Raw genomic sequence first — 17,346 nt, 5'->3', positions numbered from 1 at the left:
CTGATAAGACTTCTCACAGCCAGACACACCTGGGACCAGTACGAGTCTTGAGAGGTGGGCATTAGTACTTCGGGAGGATGGGGGCGCTTCTTGATGAAAGGTTAAACAGTTCAGTTCTTGCTGGAAGCAGTGATTAGTCTGGTCCCTTTCATCAGAATTCAGCTCTCTCCACCACGGTAAATAATGGACTAATTAGGCATCTGGCTTACTTGATTTCCCATGGCTAAGGCCAATTTCTGAAATGCAATATGCTATTTGATGTACCAGCATGAATTCATCCTTGGCTCGAGAGCCTCCCGACAGTAACAACCAAAAATAACTCTTGGAAAAGTTTCACACATGGTGAACACAAAACACCTTCAAATGTAACCTGTGCTCTGTCATAGGCCAGCTGGGCCGAGTCCCTGACGTGGGGCAGGCTGTGTGTGGATCCCAACCTGCTCTGGACCAGGGGCCCCGGAAGCGAGAGGGGGAGGAGTTTGGAGGAGGGGTGAGAAATGGGTGGGGTAGGTCAATAAGCCAAGTGCCTGGAAGAGAGGGCCTGGAGGTAAGCTGGAGTGGTCAGGTAAGTGTGAAGAGGTTATTTCCAGTGTCAGGCTGCCCACAGAGACCGCTTTTTAATTTACTGAGGTCGGATAACTGGGTGCTCTTGGAATAGGAAGAAAAGAAAAGAAAAGCATGCTTGGTCTAACCTAGAAACCAGAGTGTGTGGAACAGATACGGGCAGCAGAGAAGGGTGAGGATAATTTTAGAATTTGCAGGTTTGTGATGGAGATCCTACGTGGCTAGATTCTAACATTCTGGAATTTCCAAATTTCCATGTTATCTTATCCTGAAATCTCTTGGAGATGGGCACTGTTAACGCCAATTTACAGATAGGGAAAATAAGGCACAGCTTTTAATGATTTGACTCAAAGGGAATTTCCCAGAAGCTTTGTGGGGCCTCCTGCAGTTGAAACAGTATGTATCTAGTCAGTTGCTGAGAGGTATTCAGAGTCTTTCAGGATGAAAAGATGTTAGAAAAATTGAAGGAAACAACCAGCTTGATGAGAATATTGCTCTGAGGTGACAGCTCCATCTCTCCCCTCTACTTGCTGCCAGAGCCAAAGCTATAATCTAGAGAGGAAGAAAAACCATGTCTTTTATCATAAGTGAGAGAGGTTGCCCTTTAGAAAAATAGTGATTTCTCTTAAAATTCCTTAAAGTTTCATAAACCACCTCAAACTGTTGTAGGAAAAGCTGTAAAAATTTCATGAACTCAAAGCACCCTATGTTCGCAGAGTCCCCTGGACGATATCACATTTACTTTCAGACTTTATTTCCACCTTGAACCTTTCCCCTGGTGGCTGTTTACTGACTTCTCGGGCCAGGATGCTAGGAGTGGAAAACCACTTGAGCAGATCCATGTGCGAGACCTGTGGTCCTGATGGTGGGCCGTTGCTGCTGTTCAGTCTCTAAGTCATGTCTGACTCTTTGTGACCCCATGGAGTGCAGCACGCCAGGTTTCCCTGCCCCTCATCACCTCTCAGAGCTTGCTCAAGCTCATGTCCATTGAGTCAGTGATGCCATCCAGCCATCTCATCCTCTGTCGTCCCCTTCTCTTGCTGCCTTCAAACTTTCCCAGCATCAACGTCTTTTCCAATGAATTGGCTCTTCTCATCAGGTGGCCCAAGTATTGGAGTTTCAGTTTCAGCATCAGTCCTTCCAATGTATATTCAGGATTGATTTCCTTTAGGATGGACTGGTTGGATCTCCTTGCAGTCCAAGGGACTCTCAAGTGTCTTCTCCAACACCACAGTTCAAAAGCATCAATTCTTCGGCACTCAGCCTTCTTTATGGTCCAACTCTCACATCCATACATGACTAGTGGAAAAACCATAACTTTGACTAGAAGAACTTTGTGCATTGACTCTAATCCTCGTGAAGCCTCCAGCAGCTGGGGGCAGTCTGGATATTTTCACCGGGTATTCCTCTCCATACCACCCCATGGTGATCATCCTTCTTCACTTTACAAAATGCTTCACAGGCATATAGTGGTCATATTTCTCTCCAACTTGTGAGGCTGGCAGGTCAGGGACCATTCTCGCCTTTAGCAGAAGGACAAAATAAAGCTTAGGAAACTGATATTTATGGAGTTTCTGCCACATGCTGGGCACCTTCACAGGTGTTCACTCCAGCCTTTACTTCCTTGCAGCAGCCAGGACTTCTGTGCTTTGTTATGAAATTCAGTGGTGGAGTGTCCGTCCATAACCAAGGAACAACTCCAAGATGACACAGCCTTGGAGTCAGAACGGCCCTCCTGTGGAGATCTTCCTTCAATCCCTACAGTGTATAGAGGGAGGGGGAATGAAAGGCCCAGAGAGGGGAAGAGACTGCCTAAGAGCACCAAGCAAATCAGTGCTTCAGCCACTCTGGTTGGGGAGTTATGTTTCAAGCAGAGCCGTCTTGCTGCCACAGAGATCAGTCCACATAGTTTGAGCTTCTCCATGCGGAGGAGCTCTGGGATAATAAAGTCAGAGATGTGGGGCTAAAACAAAAGCTTGCGAACCCACAGCCCAGAGTTCTGGAGGCTTCAGTGAGACAGTCTGAAAATTCCCCATCAATGTAGTTTTCACCGAGAGTGGCATTGCCTCCTCTAAGGGCCTGACAAACATCCTGCCATGGGGACAAAGAAGTATACCACCAAAAATGCCATGGCTGAGCCTCCTGGTCTCCAGGCTTACTGCTAAGCGTATGTTGGGGGGACAGGGAGGGGACCCCCCCAACCTTCTCTCCTGTCCTCTCATTCTTCCCTGGGTGGGTTTTCCCTTCTACTAGCATGGTTCTCCCCCAGGCTGTCGGGTACAAACATTCAGGCACCACCTGGTTTCTAGTAAGAGTCACCATCTCAGGGCCTTCTGGTCTAATGACCAGCGAACCCTCTACTTATCCTAAGAACAGACCCCATGGGCCATTTCTTTCCTTTTTAGCTGAATGTGAAACTGTCCTGGCTGTGCATTTGTGTCTGTCTCTTATTTACCATGTTTATGTTTTTACATAATAATGTTTCCCGATTTAGGCTTCCCTGGTGGCTCAGTAGTAAAGAATCCGCCTGCCAGTGCAGAAGATGTAGGTTTGATCTCTGGGTCAGGAAGATGCCCTGGAGAAGGGAATGGCAACCCACTCCAGTATTCTTGCCTGGGAAATCCCATGGACAGAGGAATTTGCAGGTTACAGTCAATAGGGTCGCAGAAGAGTCAGATGTGACTTAGCGGACCAAACAACAGCAACAAGATGTTCTGATTTATGCATGTGAATGTGCGGATTTTCTGCCCATTTCTATGTTGTGTGTGTCTGTAGCAGGAATGAGTACTGGTTCTATGTTATGTGACCATGTCGCCGACTGCTCTGTTTGCACGTACGTGTGTTATAATTTATTTATTTATTTGACAGAAAGAGAGCAGCTTATCTTGAGGACTAGAGGAGGCAAGCAAGGAAAAACCCCCAGCCCTGTGTTGCTCTATTTGCAAAACTGCTCCATGTTGTTATGGCAGCTAATTTTCCTTAAATGATTTAAGGAAATGGATCTGTCTAAAAGAGCTGCAGCCAAGTTTTTATAGCAACACAGGCCTTTCTCCTCTAGGAAAAGGAGGGGAATCACCCCAGAACATAGAAACCTTTCCACAAAGCAGCCCTGAGGTTCTGAGGGACTCAGAGTCAAGGTGGGGGTCAAGGAAAGGACTGCAGGGGACCTAGTTGCTTCCCGTGTCCATTCCCGGGTGTCCTTCTTGGCAGCAGCCCTGGCCACTCTCAAGTTCAAGGCACATCACATTTCCCCTGGCCCACTGCCATCAGCACCTAACAGGGTGGTCTTCTGCTTCGTCTCCATGCTGTGGCCTTAGGCACTTTCTATCATTGCACATAATATTCTCTCTGGTGCCGTGTTCAGTGCTCAGCCCTGGATATAAATAGGGAATGTCCTTGAATAGCATGTCAGGGACATTGGCCTTTATTCCACAAATAATGGAGAGTCACTGGAAGGTTTTAAGCAGGGGAGAGAGACTAGGCTGGATTTACATTTTAGGGTATCTCTGGGGTTTCTAGATTGGGTGACTGAATGGATAGAAGTACTGTTCATTGACCTCTCCCCCTCGCTCAAACATTTTTGATGGCTCTTCACTGATGATACTGATTCTCAAGATTGAGAGAGCTTGTGTGATGGAATATTACCGACAAGCATTGTTTTGTTCTCCTGTTTAATTTTTTTTTTACAGTTATTATATTTAGTTCAACTAAAAATCATGTTTAAAAGGGCCTACATCTTTGATTTTAATGAAAGGCAGAACACTGGACTACAAGAAGAAGCCCAATTCCTTAGCCTAGTGTGCAAACTTGCCCAAGGGCTTCCTCACAGCTGCCCTGTTGTGTGCCCTGCACACCCACCCCTGCAGCCGAGCTATCCCATCTCCACTCTGTGGCTCAGCTGGCCCTGGCATGCCCTCTCCCCTTCCCTGTCACCTCCCTCATCCCTGACCATAGCCACCTGGTAATGTATTTCCCACTCCCAAAGGCCCAGTCCAAATTCCTTGAAAAAATCCTTCCTTGGATTGCCCAAACATACACACACACACACACACACACACACAGAGGATTAATCTCCCCTCAGCCTCCATCTTTACAAAGCACTGTATTTTCTGTATTATAGCTCACATTCCTCACTGCCTTGAATTAAAATTGTTCATGAGGGTCTGGCCTTCCTATTAGATTGTGAGCTCTTCCTGGCCTGACATCCTCTGCGGTTACCAAGATCTTGAACATGGAAGTCTACTGAGATTGTCCTAAAGTCTCAGGTTCTGTCCCTAGAAGTTTAGGACCATCTCGGCAGGTTGTAAGATAACCAAGGTTTGTGTGCAAGGATCAGAGCCTTGAGTAAAGAAAGGCACCGTTCTGGTGGCGGCAGAATCCAGGCCAGTCCGAGGGGGAGGGGAGACTGCAGAGGGGTCTATGGTCCAGGACGAGACAGTTAGATAGCATCACTGACTCAGTGGACATGAACTTGAACAAACTCCAGGTGATAGTGGAAGACAGGGAAGCCTGGTGTGCTTGCAGTTGATGGGGTTTCAAAGACTTGGACACAACTGAGCAACTGAACAACTGTGGTCCAGTCACTCCTTTTCACAAGGAGACTCTTATAAAAACCAAGTCACAGAAGCTCTGAGTTCACCTCATCATTTGTTTGGCATTTACATGGAAGACCTGCTCAGAGCCAGGTCCCTGATGGGCACAGGTGACTGAACCAGCTAGGCTCTGCCCTAGGGGACAATCAATCACAACTGGTAAACAAGGGCCACACTGACCACAGGGTGCTGTCCTGGGGGTGGGACACTACATGCTTTGTATCTGACAGTCGGTGCAGTCCTCTGGGCTTAAAGACTCCTTTATCAAGGTCATCATTCAATATCCAAGTCCTGGAGAGGGGTGGAGGCTGTCGTAAGCACAGGACTAGGAAAGCAGCTTTGAAGCCAACAATGTCATTAACACAAAGGCAGGAGGCCCTTGTTGCCAGGTGAAGACCCAGAAAGACTCACTCAGGAGACTCACTCCTGCTCCACTTCAACACCAGCACATCTAAAACTTGACCCAAAGCTTACTGGTCCTCCTGGGTTCCCATCTAGGAGGGGCACCCCCTCTACTCCATTGTCCAAGCCAAACTGTCGGTATCACGCAGCTCTCCTTTCTCTCCCATCAGTCTCTACATCATCTGTATGTCCCTCCATCATATATCCAGATTCCTCCTCCTCTCAGCCCCCCAGCAGCAGGCACTAGTGGTCTCCAGCCTCTGGCCTGGTAGCCTCTGAACCCATCTCCTTCCAGGCACCAGAGGGATATTTCTGAGATGCAGACCTGATCCTGTCACTTTTATTTAGTGGTCACCCATTCTCATGAGAATATAGTCTGTATTTATTCTAATAAAGCCTTATATTATAATGCCCTATCACTATCTGCCCCCAGTACCAGCCACGCCAAACAACTGGCAGCCTCCTGAGGAAGCCGCCCCTCTAGGCAGATGCTCAGATGTCTTTTCTGCCTAGAAAGCCCTCCCTGTCCAGAGCATCCCTCACTCAGCAGCTCAGGTATGGCCTTCTGGTTTGGGCTCCTTCTATGTCTCCCACCACCTGCATGCCTCCCTTTGCAAATGCCCCTATCACATCTGTCTAAAGTGCCTGTCTCCACCCGGTTGTGAACTCCTTAAGGTCAACACCAGCTCTGACTATTCCCAGCACCCAACACAAAGTTCCTCCCTCACCAGCTCTTTGAGGAATGACAGTGCTCATAGATATAGACCCTGCCCATCAGCAAGGGTCTTCCTGATTCTCTGCTTGTTGAGTGTGTGAGCAGAGGCTGCCAGAAGGGAAGGAGGGAGGCTGTGGGGACTTAGAAACAAGGTAAGAAGCTGTTCTGGCAGTTCAGATTGCTCTAGGATAGAGTGGTTCTGATGACGTCCGCACCAATGAAGGTCCAGGATAGAAATGCATTTAAAGCTATCAGGGCAGATGCCTGGGGCACTGTGGTGTTTGCAGCTGGCATGTTAACTCTTGAAATCATATGTGAATTTGAATGGGATATAAATAATGTTTGTTGATCTGCAATCCACCAGGTACTGTGTTGGTACTTTCACATGCCTTTTAAGTATGGAGAGTTTGTGTAATTTATCATCCAAACAGGGACATTTTTGAGAGGAGAAAGGATCACTATTAAGAAATATTTCAGAATAGGTATAAACAGAACTGCCCCAGACAAGCTGAAACTTTCAACCATCCTACCTATAGATAACAATGCAATCTCAAAAACAACAGAATGATCTCTGTTCATTTCCAAGGCAAACCATTCAATATCACGGTAATCCAAGTCTATGCCCTGACCAATAATGCTGAAGAAGCTGAAGTTGAATGATTCTATGAAGACCTACAAGACCTTCTAGAACTAACACCCAAAAAAGAGGTCCTTTTCATTATAGAGGACTGGAATTCAAAAGTAAGAAATCAAGAAATACCTGGAGTAACAGATAAATTTGGCCTTGGAATACAGAATGAAGCAGAGCAAAGGCTAATAGAGTTTTGCCAAGAGAACACACTGGTCATAGCAAACACCCTCTTCCAACAACACAAGAGAAGACTCTACACATGGACATCACCAGATGGTCAATACTGAAATCAGATTGATTATGTTCTTTGCAGCCAAAGGTGGAGAAGCTCTATACAGTCAGCAAAAACAAGACTGGGAGCTGACTGTGGCTCAGATCATGAACTCCTTATTGACAAATTCAGACTTAAATTGAAGAAAGTAGGGAAAACCACTAGACCATTCAGGTCTGACCTAAATCAAATTCCTTATGACTATAGAGTGGAAGTGACAAATGGGGTCAAAGGATTAGATCTGATAGACAGAGTGCCTGAAGAACTATGTATGCAGGTTTCTGACATTGTACAGGAGGCAGTGATCAAGACCATCCCCAAGAAAAAGAAATGCAAAATGCTTGTCTGAGGAGGCCTTACATATAGCTGAGAAAAGAAGAGAAGTGAAAGACAAAGGAGAAAAGAAAAGATATACACATTTGAATGCAGAGTTTCAAACAATAGCAAGGAGAGATAAGAAAGCCTTCCTCAGTGATCAATGCAAAAAAATAGATGAAAACAATAAAATGGGAAAGACTGGAGGTCTCTTCCAGAAAATTAGAGATAACAAGGGAAATTTTCATGCAAAGATGGGCACAATAAAGGACACAAATGGTATGGATCTAACAGAAGCAGAAGATATTAAGACGAGGTGGCAAGAATACACAGAAGAATACAAAAAAAAGATCTTCATGACCCAGATAATCACGATGGTCTGATCACTCACCTAAAGCCAGACATCCTGAAATGCAAAGTCAAGTGGGCCTTAAGAAGCATCACTATGAACAAAGCTAGTGGAGGTGATGGAATTCCAGTTGAGCTATTTCAAATCCTAAAAGATGATGCTGTGAAAGTACAGGATGCCAGCATATTTGGAAAACTCAACAGTGGCCGCAAGACTGGAAAGGATCAGTGTTCATTCCAATCCCAAAGAAAGGCAATGCCAAAGAATGCTCAAACTACCACACAATAGCACTCATCTCCCACGCTAGCAAAGTAATGCCCAAAATTCTCCAAGTCAGCCTTCAACAGTATGTGAACTGTGAACTTCCAGATGTTCAAGCTGGATTTAGAAAGGGCAGAGGAACCAGAAATCAAATGGATCATTGAAAAAGCAAGAAAGTTCCAGAAAAACATCTATTTCTGCCCTATTGACTATGCCAAAGCCTTTGACTGTGTGGATTATAACAAACTGTGGAAAATTCTTCAAGAGATGGGAATATCAAACCGCCTGACCTGCCTCCTGACAATTCTGTATGCAGGTCAAGAAGCAACAGTTAGAACTGGACATGGAACAACAGCCTGGTTCCAAATCAGGAAAGGAGTGCATCAAGGCTGCATACTGTCACCCTGCTTATTTAACTTCTATGCAGAGTACATCATGAGAAATGCTGGACTGGATGAAGCACAAGCTGAAATCAAGATTTCTGGGAGAAATATCAATAACCTCAGATATACAGATGACACCACCTTTACGGCAGAAAGTGAAGAAGAACTAAGAGCCTCTTGATGAAAGTGAAAGAGGAGAGTGAAAAAGTTGGCTTAAATCGCAACATTCAGAAAACTAAGATCATGGCATCTGGTCCCACCACTTCATGGTAAATAGATGGGAAAACAGTGGAAACAGTGACAGACTACTTTTGGGGGGGCTCCAAAATCACTGCAGATGGTGATTGAAGCCATGAAATTAAAAGTTGCTTGCTTCTTGGAAGAAAAGCTATGACAAATCTAGACAGCATATTAAAAAGCAGCGACATTACTTTGCCAACAAAGGTCCGTCTAGTCAAAGCTATGGCTTTTCCAGTGGTCATGTATGGATGTGAGAGTTGGACTGTGAAGAAAGCTGAGGGCTGAAGAATTGATGCTTTTGAACTGTGGTGTTGGAGAAGACTTTTGATAGCCCCCTTGGACTGCAAAGAGATCCAACCAGTCCATCCTAAAGAAAGCAATCCTGAATATTCATTGGAAGGACTGATGCTGAAGCTGAAACTCCAATACTTTGGCCACCTGATGTGAAGAACTGACTCATTGGAAAGATCCTGATGCTGGGAAAGATTGAAGGCACGAGCAGAAGGGGATGGCAGAGGAGGAGATGCTTGGATGGCATCACCAACAAAATGGACATGAGTTTGAGTAAACTCCGGGAGTTGGTGATAGATAGGGAGGCCTGGTGTGTGGCAGTCTATGGGGGTCACAAAGAGTCGGAGATGACTAAGTGACTGAACTGACCTGAACTCATAGATAACAGTGTGTAGGTGTGTGTGTGTGTGTGTGTGTGTTTTTGTAATTCCTAACAAAATTTATGAGGCTTCCCCAATGGTTCTGTGGGTTAAAGAATCCTCCTGCATGCAAGAGGCACGGGAGACTCAGGTTTGATCCCTGGGTTGGGAAGATACCCCTGAAGGAAGGAGATCCCCTGGAAGGGGAATTGGCAACCCTCTCTAGCATTCTTGCCTGAAAAATCTCATGGATAGAGAAGCCTAGTGGGCTAAGGGTCACAAAGAGTCAGATATGACTGAATACATACGCATTTCATGGAGTTCCCTCTTGGTTCCCCCTCTGGACGTCTGAGGAGAAGGGGATGAAAGAGGATAACATGGTTGGATGGCATCACTGACTCAATGGACATGAATTTGAGCAAACTCTGGGAGATAGTGAAGGACAGGGAAGCCTGGTGTGCTGCAATCCATCAGGTTTCAAAGAGTAGAACACGATTGAGTGACTGAACAACAACAACAACAATGACGAAATTTATAAATCTATAATATTTATCAGTATTTACTTGTTCAATGGGGCTTCCCAGGTGACACTAGTAGTAAAGAACCTGCCTGCCAATGTAAGAGACACAAGAGATGTAGGTTTGATCCCTGGGTTGGGAAGATCCCCTGGAGAAGGAAATGGCAACCCACTCCAGTATTCTTGCCTGGAGAATCCCATGGACAGAGGAGCCTGGCAGGCTATAGTCCACGGGGTCGCAAAGAGTTGGACACGACTGAAGTGACTGAGCATGGATACACTTTTTTAATGTCCATTTCCCCACTAGATTGTAAGGGTTAGTGTTGTGCTCACTATTTCAACTACAATACCTGGTATTTAGAAACTACTTGATAAATATTTGTGGGAAGAGGAAGGGAAGACTGGAGTAAGATTCTGGGCACAGGGAGAGAGAAGGGAGAAGAGAGGAAGAGACAGAGGGAGCTGGGGCCTTGGCCCAGTTCAGTTTGGGTCCCACGTTAGAGCCCCACCCACATTCTGGGGGAGAAAAGGACTTTCAGGAGAATGCAGCTCCCACAGCTCGCTCAGCTTCCAAGTACGTTGATCATCAACCTGCTGATGATCAACCTACTCACGGCACAAAGAATATCCTAATACCCCCGAAACCCCTGATCGTGTTCTGTAACAGGATCAAGTGCCCAGTTGCCTGAGAGCAAATCAGTGACTTCAGTTGACGATGGTCTCTTCTCTTTAACAAACCTGACACCCTCCCTTTGGTTGCACCCCTAGTTCTCTCCTAGGGGATTCACCTAAAACACCACTTGTTTCCGTGGTCCCCACTCTGTCATCTCTTCTGTCTCATGTATTTTCCTTGGTCATATCTCTTTATCTCTTCTGTGAATAGCTGTTTGGAATCTATAAACCATATTACAGTAGACCTAACAGGATTTACCGTGTTCAATCCAGTTCAACTCAACACATAGTTATTGAAGACCTATTATTAACCACATCAGAAAAAATGTGGGGGCTGTTCACTTCAAGAAGGAGATGGCAGAAGAAGGAGGTGTGGCGATTCTATCAGGGAGGTTGCAGTTAACACTGAGCTCTGAGGGGAAGAACTCAGTTGAGATCAGACACTTCCTGCAAAATTTAGAAGCAACTTCTCTCTGCCAGGAAAGCTCGTCAGGATGGATCAAGAGTTCAGGGTAATAATGGAGTCTGGTGAGCAGAGCTAACAGCTTCTTTTGTAGACAAGGAGGGGTGAGTTGGAGAAAGAAGCAGATATGCTAAAGCTGTGGCTATGTAAGCCCTGACAGCAGGTGGGCTGTACAAGATCTAGGGAGGCAAAGCTCCCAGAGAAGGATCAAGATGGCTGTTGAGTTAACTACCTTTGCACCTAAGCACTTACTTTTTCTTGAACCCTTGCTTACAAAAACAAGATAAAATAGACTTGCTTTTATGTACACATTTTTATCTGGCCAATAAAGACTGCTCTTTAATTTAGGGTATTCTTATTGGCATCTTCAAAGAAAGCAAGCAAAATGTGGTATATAGGTGTATCACTGAAATACCCCAGCTCTGGAACCTTTGCTGTTTTAGCAATCATGTCTGTCACCCGAATGCAGCCAAGGGTCATAAGGCACGGTCATCAACGTTGGAAGAGACTTGGATGTAATCTCACTATAATGTCCCCCAAACAATTGAGCCTCCTCCATGCACTGTTTTTGACAGTGTCATTTAGCTTCAAGTTGAACACTTTAAGTAAGGCCAAGTTCACAGATCACATACCCGTTCCATCACTGGGCAGCTCTAACGGTTAAAATACTCTGTTTGTCTATCGGCCTTACCTCTTGCTTTGGCTCCAAGTGGAAGACATCTGTCCTCTCTCATAACACTCCAGAGAGTTCTCTCAGCTATGAAACCCCAATATCTTCTCCTATTTCTCACAAAGTCTTGCCCCTATGAACACACTCAGTGTGGACCTCCCTCTTCCCCTTCTTCCTGGAATAGCAGGTCCTTTTATCTGGAAATATGTTCATCACTACACCACACACTGCAGGTTTGGCTACATGACTCCAGTGAGGCTCTCCTGTCCTGACAGATCCTCACCTCTTGGGCCAGAGTTCCCTTGCTTAGAGATAGCCATGTCCTCCCAGTCAGTCCCAATCCACTTGAAACTGGAGCTAGAACATGAGAGTGAGTCATTCTCTCTTGTGGAAGAAGTGCTGGGTGTGATACTCGGCACATGTTCTCTACAGGTACAGGAGGCCAGGCTGCAATCTTTGCCTATATGAGGCTTCGGGATTCTTCTAAGAAATTCTCTCTTCTTTGTAAATTAGCACGACATATATTTCTTTTGCTTGTAACCCAAGAGCCCTGACAAATGTAAGTGGGTATATTTCCTTCATCCCATGAGATCTCCACAACTGAAGCTGGTGTTTGTGAGGGGTGGGGAAGGCACTTGTCCAGTTCAGCAAAGAGACCAGCAGGCCTAGTCCCTCCCTGACTTTGACCCTGAATTCCTCATTTGCAGCCCCTGGTGGACTGTCCCAGTACCACATCACCCCTTTCCCAGATCAAGCCGTCAGACGAGCAAAAGCTGAGGAGGTTCAGTTACTCACGGGGTCGTTGTACATCTGAATGATGAGCTGTTTCACGCCATACAGGGTGGGGTGGGCCCACGGAGAGGGATCCAGCCAGTGGCGGTTCAGGTCGAACCCCATCAGAGAGCACCTAGGCAGTACCCAAAGTGAGAGTCAGTACACAGAGGATAAGCCAAGCTCCTCGCTTCTCCAAAATAACAGTTAGGAGCGGGAATAGTCATTATGTCACTTACATAGTACACTTTTTTTTTTTTTTTTTTGCCAGAGACAGCATTGAGCATATTTTACATGTATTAATTCAGTTACTTTCAACAACACTGTGAGGACACTGCTATTATAATTCTCACTTGACAGGAAAAGAAACTGAGTCATGGAGAGGTTCAAACATATTTCTGTGGAGCCGTCTCACTTCCGTGTTCATGCCCTGAGACCATCGACACATGTGCTTCTCCTAAAGAAGGCTCAGGCCAAACCACTGGCATCCCCACTGTTCCTCCCTGTCTCACACTCACAGCCAGTCCATCGTCTACCTTCAAAATATACTCAGAACCGAGCACTTCTTTATCACCTCCACTACTGTCACTTTGAGCTTGGACCAAGCTCAGTATTGTAATACTCTCTTACCTGGTCTTGTTTCCACCCTCGTACCTCCCACCCTACCTCTCATCCTAGATACCCAACCCCATTTCCCATACAATAAACAGGGTGATCCTATTAAAGCATAAGTCTGATTAGGGCCCTTCTCTGCTAAAATGGTTCTCTGGTGGATGCAGAGTAGAAGCCGAGGTCCTTACCACCAGCTACAAGCGACCATGTGGCCCCCTCTGTTATTGCTATGAGCTCAGCTCCTACCACCACCCTCTGCTGCTTCCATGCCAGATTCTGGCCTCCTACTGTGCCTCCAGCACACTGGGTACTTCCAGCCCCAGGACTCTTGCACAGCTTGTCCCCTCGGCCTGGAAGCCTCTTCCTCCGGATAGGTACAGGACTCACTCTCACTTAGCACCAATCTTAGCTCAAAGGTCTGCTCAGGGAGAGCTACCCTGCCCACCTTCTCCATGACCTCCCTTGGGCACATTCATTACTTCACTAGGACAAGTGACCGGGACCTCTGATCTCCCCATCTCCCTCTTCCTCCTGCTCTTCCTCCAGATTGACTCAAAGCCCTACTTGTCCTTGGGAGGAGGGACCTTCCCCAGGTCTCTGGGTCTGTGCCTCCAACTGCTGGACCTGTGCATGCTGTAGGCACTCTCCAGGCCAGCCCAGGCTGAGGGACAACTTCAGAAACCCTGTGCTTGCTCACAACTCAAATGACTGTACCCATCCTTCTCCTGTCTCCAGAATGTCTCCCACACAGATCTGATGATCGTGCTTTCTTGATCAAGATTCATCTATGATTCTCCATCACCTGTAGGATAAAATTTTGCTCTTTGCAGATTTTTAATCAGATTTAAAACTGATGATGGCCTTTCTTTGCCCAAATGTCCCCGTATTTCTCTCTATCCCTCTGTCTTACTATTTAATCCATCCCACCTTGTTTCCTGAACCCTTCCCTCTATTCCTTAAGTAATAAAATTTAACCCCCTCTCCGGTGGCTCAGATGGTAAAGAATCTGCCTGCAATGCAGGAGACCTGGGTTTGATCCCTGGGTCGGAAAGATGCCCTGGAGGAGGGCATGGCAATCCACTCCATTATTCTTGCCTGGAAAATCCCATGGACAGAGGAGCCTGGCGGGCTATATTCTATGGGGTCTCAGAATTGGACACAACTGAGTGACTAACCGTATATTACTACTACAACTTATTACATATACATTCCACCTCTCACCTTGCTCAGAAAAAAAATAAAAAGGACTCTACCGGGGACCACCAGTAGGACCACTAAGACTACCTCTCCTTCAAGGCGGTTGGAGAGTAAATAATAATAATTTCCTTTCTCACTTAAAATAAGCAGGCTGGGAACCCCATGGGGGAATAATTAATGTTTCCTGGGGACACATGGGGAAAGGCTTCATTGAGGGGAAGCCATTTGAGTTGGGTCTTACTGCACATGTTTGATGGTGTGGGGGCAGAAGGAAAAGTGTAAGCAAAGAAAGGAACTATGAAGCTACCCAGGCTTTTGGAGGAATGGTGGGCAATTTGGTGTAGTGAGGAGGTGGTGACAGTGAATTATAAAGGGAGTGGGAGGGGAAATGTAAGGGCCTCCAGTGCCTGGCAAGTAGGTTCACTGTTTCATCTTCACATTTCTGTATTTAGATGAATCAAGTGCTGGTATTGGCTTCTCACTGACGGTGGAGTGGAGACAGAGTTTTATATGCATGTTACAATATCATCACCATCGCAATCAAGGGGTCACAGTCAACAGAACAGTTACTGATCTTGTTTGTCTCAAAAATTAAGTACTTTACTAAGTGTGAAATCCTTCATTAATGTCGACCTTATGAGGGAGTGCTATTAGTATTCCCATTTTGCAGATGTGGAAACTGAAGCACAGAGAGGCTACAAATAACTTTCCTGAGAGAACAGGTGAAGTCACGATCAGCTTATGAACATTCTCACAATTCCGCACTCACAAGAAACAGTCTAACATAGACTAGAGAAAAGATCTGCTCACAGGCTCATGTCCATTTACAATTCAGGGCCCTGTGATGAGGATTAAACGAGATAATACATGGAACAAATTTAACTTCACACGGGTTCTGGCACATGGTGGCAATCAAAATTGTTACGTTGTTGTCTCCTTGTATTTTGCCATGGGTTTGTGCTACGTGCTGTATGAGTGGCGTAAACTGATAGATTTGTGATCCATCAGGGGCTGGCGTGGGCAGTGGACAGTGGTGGTCAGGGATGACCTCCTGGCTTTCTCCCCCAGTCTGGAAATAAGGCAGATCTGAGTTCATATCCATGCTTTCCTCCCTCCTAATGTTGTAGGCATCTGTCCATTTTCTTCTGCCAGTGCCAGCATCTGACTGTGATTAGACGGAGCAGAGTTGGGGAGAGTTCATTCCTCTACCATTACAAGATACTGAGACTGTGGTGGTGCCTTTTCTCTCACCACACAAGAGAGATGGGCCAGATGACCTGGTAGTCAGGGGAGCAGCAAGAAGCCCAGACTTGAGCCACAGCTACTTCTGCCCAGGACTTAGACTTGGATCAGGTGGTGTGAAGCTGGCAGTCGGGTCATATAGCAGTGCTATGGTGGAACAGAGGCAGATTATTCTTGCCAACAGCCATTTTTGCTGTCCTCCAGAGCTACTCTGTTAGTTGGTTGTTTTCCAAATCTGGACGTCCAGCTTCTGCTTCATTCTGTTAGCCCCTTCCTATACATTTCATTTTTTGTTTTTTTTTTTTTGTTTAAGTGGAAGGGTCAGTCCCTACTTCTTTAACCGAAAGCATCCCTAACTGTATGGCTCTGTGGGCAAATTTGTGGAAAACTCCAGCAGGTCCTTCATATTGTCTGCTTCCCAATGGCTGGTCACCAAGCAGGCGAAACCATTGATCTGGGTGTTGTTCCCACAGAGTTTTTCCAGCCTTCACTGAGCACCTAAAAATTTGGAAGGGAACACTGTCATTGATAACAGGATTTAATGATAAACAAATGTATCCTTAGAGATGGTTAGCTTACTTATTTCTCCCTCTTCCAAATAAGAATGCCTTCAGCAAAGTCTTGGCCGAGTCACTTGTTCCATGACACCACCAGGCCCTGGTCCTCATCATCCCCCCAAACAACTTATCCCATTCTTGGAAAGCTCTGTTAAGAAAATCTTCCCTGTCTTTAGCTGAAATTTGTCTTCCAGTGACTTTCTCCATCAGTCCCAGCCTTGCCCCACAGAATAACACAGAACAGTGAGGTTATGTTGGGAAGACTAGAAGCTTTGGAAGTCAATTAGGCGTATGTTTTGGCTGTGCTCCTTACCAGCTATGTGACCTTAAAATTTCTTTTTTAAAAACCCCCCTGGGTTTCTGTTTTATCATATGTATAATGAAGATAACAACCTTGACCTGGATTGCAACATGAGCGAATGTCTACAAATGGCCCAGCAGAATCCTCAGACAGAATGAACGTTGAAGAAAGGGGAGCCAGTGATGACAGTGGAACTGGTGGTAACCGTGGTATATTGTGGAAATTGTCTGAGCCTAAATATCATCTCCTCCAGGAAGGCTTGCTGACTTACTCTCCGCAAACACATGGTGGGTGTTTTTCCTCTGCTCCCGAGGCATCCACTGCCCCCCCATCAGGGTGGCTACCACATAAGATATAGTCATTGTTGAGTCGTCTTCCCCACTGGACCATGAATTCCTCAAGTGCAAGGATGATGCCTTATTCACTTTTGTATTCCTGTGCCTGACAAAAAGCCTGGACTACAGCAGACATTAAAAACGTAGTTGTTGAATAAACATTTCATTCTTTCTCAAGCATTTTCCTATGTTCTATATAGTTCTCAGAAACATCCAGCCACACAGGAAGATTGCACTTTTTTCAAGTGAGAGCACTGAGGGCCAGAGAAAATAAGCCATTCTTCCAAAGGCAGCTAACCAGTACTGTGCGGGGCCCAGACTGGAATCCAGGAGGTGTCCTGGCCCTGGACTCCATGATCTTCATACTTGGTCATGCTGCTTCCCGGGAGCCTCTCTGATTCAAAAAGTGAGATTCAAAATGGAAGGAAAAGTGTCATTGCTGAGAGATCCTGAAAGATCCACTCCTTCATCCAACGTTCAGATGGAAGCAGAGAATGGCTGGGGATTCAAAGGCAACTCAATCCTCAAGAATCCTGGAGTGCTTTAGAAGCTAAAGCATTCGTGGAACTCTTAAATCAGCAGTACCTGTGCTGGGTTCTTTCTGAGCTGATTTTTAAAGAAAGCTTCTATTGGCAA

General features: G+C 45.9%; 1 protein-coding gene across 1 annotated transcript in view; it reads right to left on the bottom strand.

The window, feature by feature from the left end:
* The window catches only part of AGBL4 (AGBL carboxypeptidase 4), a 1,470,506-nt gene that overhangs the window by 103,105 nt on the left and 1,350,055 nt on the right, over positions 1–17,346 (bottom strand). The window contains exon 9 of the mRNA XM_068961620.1: positions 12,491–12,602. Within this exon, the coding sequence (XP_068817721.1) occupies positions 12,491–12,602 (112 nt within the window). The remainder of the gene's footprint in view (positions 1–12,490; positions 12,603–17,346) is intronic.

This window comes from Capricornis sumatraensis, chromosome 2, assembly GCF_032405125.1.
Source record: "Capricornis sumatraensis isolate serow.1 chromosome 2, serow.2, whole genome shotgun sequence".
NCBI lineage: Eukaryota > Metazoa > Chordata > Mammalia > Artiodactyla > Bovidae > Capricornis > Capricornis sumatraensis.
This window is presented reverse-complemented; position numbering and strand designations above follow the sequence as displayed.